Source organism: Coregonus clupeaformis, unplaced genomic scaffold (assembly GCF_020615455.1).
Source record: "Coregonus clupeaformis isolate EN_2021a unplaced genomic scaffold, ASM2061545v1 scaf1115, whole genome shotgun sequence".
NCBI classification, from domain to species: Eukaryota; Metazoa; Chordata; class Actinopteri; order Salmoniformes; family Salmonidae; genus Coregonus; species Coregonus clupeaformis.
The window spans coordinates 170001-174200 of NW_025534569.1; the positions used below are offsets into that span (position 1 = coordinate 170001).

At 42.4% G+C, this 4200-nt stretch overlaps 1 protein-coding gene across 1 annotated transcript in view; it reads left to right on the forward strand.

Annotated features, from left to right (window-relative positions):
• The window catches only part of LOC121554221 (meiosis 1 associated protein), a 50244-nt gene extending 46706 nt beyond the window's left edge, over positions 1-3538 (forward strand). The window contains exons 11-12 of the mRNA XM_045217551.1: positions 2605-2720; positions 3385-3538. Of these exons, the coding sequence (XP_045073486.1) occupies positions 2605-2720; positions 3385-3538 (270 nt within the window). The remainder of the gene's footprint in view (positions 1-2604; positions 2721-3384) is intronic.
• The last annotated feature ends 662 nt before the right edge of the window (positions 3539-4200 follow it).

Consider the following 4200-nt stretch of genomic DNA (forward strand, 5'->3'; position numbering starts at 1 on the left):
TAGTGCCCTCGCCAATTCGTTGATGTATATGTTGAAGAGGGTGGGGCTTAAGCTGCATCCCTGTCTCACCCCATGGCCCTGTGGAAAGAAATGTGTGTGTTTTTTATCAATTTTAACCGCACACTTGTTGTTTGTGTACATGGATTTTATAATGTTGTATGTTTTTCCCCAACCCCACTTTCCATCAATTTGTATAGCAGACCCTCATGCCAAATTGAGTCAAAAGCTTTTTTGAAATCAACAATGCATGAGAAGACTTTGCCTTTGTTTTGTTTTGTTTGTTTGTCAATTAGGGTGTGCAGGGTGAATACGTGGTCTGTCGTACGGTAATTTGGTACCAAACTAGCATACCCCCTGAGTGTCTTCCCTGTTTCACACCTGGTAGTTTGGTGGATGGGACTACCAGCTCTCTGTAACCTAGAGGGCAACCAGTGGGTCCGTCTCCTTTATACCTTGTTTCTTGTAGCATGACAATGTCTGTATTTCTGATTTATTTGATGAAGTCTGGGTTCCTGCTCTTTAGGCCAAAGGCAGATGACCTCAGACCTTGTATATTCCAGGATGAGATAGTAAAAGCTTTGTGTTCCATAGTGTCTAGTGTTGTTTTCTTGTGGTTTAAGACATTACAGTAGGTCTGTATGTCTCTCTCTCTCTCTCTCTCTCTCTCTGTATGTCTCTCTCTCTTTCTCTGTATCTCTCTCCTGTCTCTCTCTATATGTCTCTCAATTCAATTCAATTTCAATTTAAGGGCTTTATTGGCATGGGAAACGTATGTTAACATTGCCAAAGCAAGTGAAGTAGATAGTAAACAAAAGTGAAATAAACAATAAATATTAACAGTAAACATTACACTCAGAAGTTCCAAAAGAATAAAGACATTTCAAATGTCATATTATGTCTATATACAGTGTTGTAACAATGTGCAAATAGTTAAAGTACAAATGGGAAAATAAATAAACATAAATATGGGCAGAGGTGGGTAGTAACGAGATACATTTACTTGAGTACGTTTTTGAAAAAATTATACTTCTAGGAGTAGTTTTAAATCACTATACTTTTTACTTTTACTTGAGTAGATTTGTGAAGAAGAAACTGTACTCTTACTCCGCTACATTAGGCTACAATGAGGTCGTTACTTTTCTTTTTACCTCTTTGGTATTCTACGCGTCATTGTCTTTATCCTCCCTCATTCGCCTTATTTTAATGTTTTATTTTGACAGAGAGAGAGAGAGAGACTTCCGGCTAAGGCTCTACCACGTGACTGTGTTTCACCAATCAAACGTAGTCGTGCAGTCTCGTCACGTTACCATACTCAATCTCAGCGGCGGGACGGGGTTAGCTTTACAGTCGTAGCAACGCAAAAAATGTCAGAATTAGCCGTCGGCAATGCAGACACAGACGAGGAGGAACACCCGCACCCCTGGCCTCATATTGAAAGCATGTTTACCTTAGTAAAAGTGCGAAAGAGCAGCTACATTATGCGGTGTCTTCTGTGTCTACCAAAACAAACGGACATTTCAGCATTCAAGAACTCAACATCTAACTTGAGGAAACATGTAGCGGTAAGTTTCCCAAAATTTTTTTTTTTTTTTTTGGGAGAGGCGAATGTCTGTCTTTTAGGTTACAAGTGTGACTTGTTTTTGCTGACTTTTCTTGTTAGATATTGGAACTGGAAGTAAACATAATGCCCCATCTACAACTACATCACTCTCCTCTGATGCCTTTTAGAGAACATGCATTCAGCTTAATTTGTGTTCTGGGATACTAGGCCTGCAATATTGTTTTATTTGGCCATCTATCATGGACTGGTGCTTTTTCAGTTGATGTGTACTGCTGCTCTTTTCCTCTGCTCAGTGAGATGTGCAGTGTGGCCTAATCACAGATCAGTGTATTAATTTCTAGGCACACAGAAAAAGGGCTGTTGCTTGCTATGCAATACAAAGGTACTGAGTTGGCCTAATCAACACCTATTGATTATTTTACGTTGACCGCTTCCTTCTGGTGTGCAGTTTTCTGTTCAGCATGCCTGGTATGAAATGTTTGTGTGTTTCCTTCTGTTGTTCTGTCACTGTGGAGACACACACACACACACAGTTTATGAGACTTTATGGGCTGCCTCGTTCTAGTTCTGCCTGGTAAAAAAAGTATAAAGGTTTGGAAAATTGTGTTACTTGTGCTTATTTATTTTTTATTTTTTTATTTTATTTGATCCAGGCTCTGTCGTAGCCGGCTGCGACCGGGAGACCCCATGGGGCGGCGCACAATTGGCCCAGCGTCGTCCAGGGTAGGGGAGGGAATGGCCGGCAGGGATGTAGCTCAGTTGGTAGAGCATGGCGTTTGCAACGCCAGGGTTGTGGGTTCGATTCCCACAGGGGGCCAGTATTTAAAAAAATTATGTATGCACTCACTAACTGTAAGTCGCTCTGGATAAGAGCGTCTGCTAAATGACTAAAATGTAAATGTACATTTGGCAGGAGGTTAGGAAGTGCAGCTGAGTTTCCACCTCATTTTGTGGGCAGTGGGCACATAGCCTGTCTTCTTCTCTCTCTCTCTCTCTCTCTCTGTATGTCTCTCTCTCTCCTCTCGATCTCTCTCTCTCGTCAGAGTTGTGTGGGTCAGCTAGAAGAAGAGTCTCTCTTCAACCCTCTCTCTCTGAGGAGTAACCTCTACCAGCACCTGAGGAGCAGAGGACTACTGTCACCACCCTCATATCCATACAGGTGACTACTGTAACCACCCTCATATCCATACAGGTGACTACTGTTACCACCCTAATATCCATACAGGTGACTACTCAACCACCCTCATATCCATACAGGTGACTACTGTTACCACCCTCATATCCATACAGGTGACTACTGTTACCACCCTCATATCCATACAGATGACTACTGTTACAACCCTCATATCCATACAGGTGACTACTGTAACCACCCTCATATCCATACAGGTGACTACTCTTACCACCCTCATATCCATACAGGTGACTACTGTAACCACCCTCATATCCATACAGGTGTGTGTGTGTGTGTGTGTGTGTGTGTGTGTGTGTGTGTGTGTGTGTGTGTGTGTGTGTGTGTGTGTGTGTGTGTGTGTGTGTGTGTGTGTGTGTTTGAGGAGCAGGGGACTGCTGTCCAGACCTTCATATCCCTACAGGTAGGGAGAGGGTGAGATTATACAGTTCTGATGATTAGGAGAAGGAGGATGGTTGTACCTGATGGATGACACATGACTGTACCTGATGGATGACACATGACTGTACCTGATGGATGACACATGACTGTACCTGATGGATGACACATGACTGTACCTGAAGGATGACACATGACTATACCGTGGTCATGGTAGTACAGTACTAAAGTTGATCTGTAATTTCCCCTACAGACCCCAACAGACTCCCCGCAGGGACCAACCACGGCCAGCAGAGGGCCCGTCGTCAACACACACTCGACAGCCAAGACAGGTGTGTTTGTCCCTGTTCAGTCTACTACCCGATCCCAAATGGACCCCTAAGCCCTACGCACTTGTGGAGAACTGAGAGAATTTGACAGGTGTAAGCAATATGGTGAAACTTCCATCTAACCTATCAGAGGGTTAAAGGTGGTGCTACTACCATATTGCTTACATCAAATACTCAGGTATCACAAGTGCGTAGGGCGTAGGGCTTAGGGGTCTATTTGGGCCTACAACCTGCCTCTATGGTGTTTGCAGAAAGAGAAGTGAAATCTGACCTAAGTGGATAGGTAGCAATATGAATTCTACTGAGCCCATTGGAACTATCCTTTCAGATTAGTCTTTTGTGTATGTGATGTATTTTATTACATACTTTATTGTGTCCGAGGACCTGGAAAATTAAAGTCATAAAGTGTGATGATCCTACAAGGACTGGAAAGGTGAAACCAATATCACATGGTTGGAGAGAGAGAGGTTTCATAAATGTTATCGTCTAGGAGGGGTTATGACCACAGAACAATCGTTAGCTCTATCTATGTTCCTGGTGAATGATTAGTTATGACTGTGGTTATGACTGTGGTCAAAGGTCATGGTTATACTTTAGCTGTTTGTTCTGTTCAACTTGATTGCAGTGCACTAACATTCACACAAGATATACTGAACAAAAATATAAATGCCAACATGCAACAATTTCAAAGATTTTAACTGAGTTACAGTTCATATAAGGAAATCAGTCAATTGAAATAA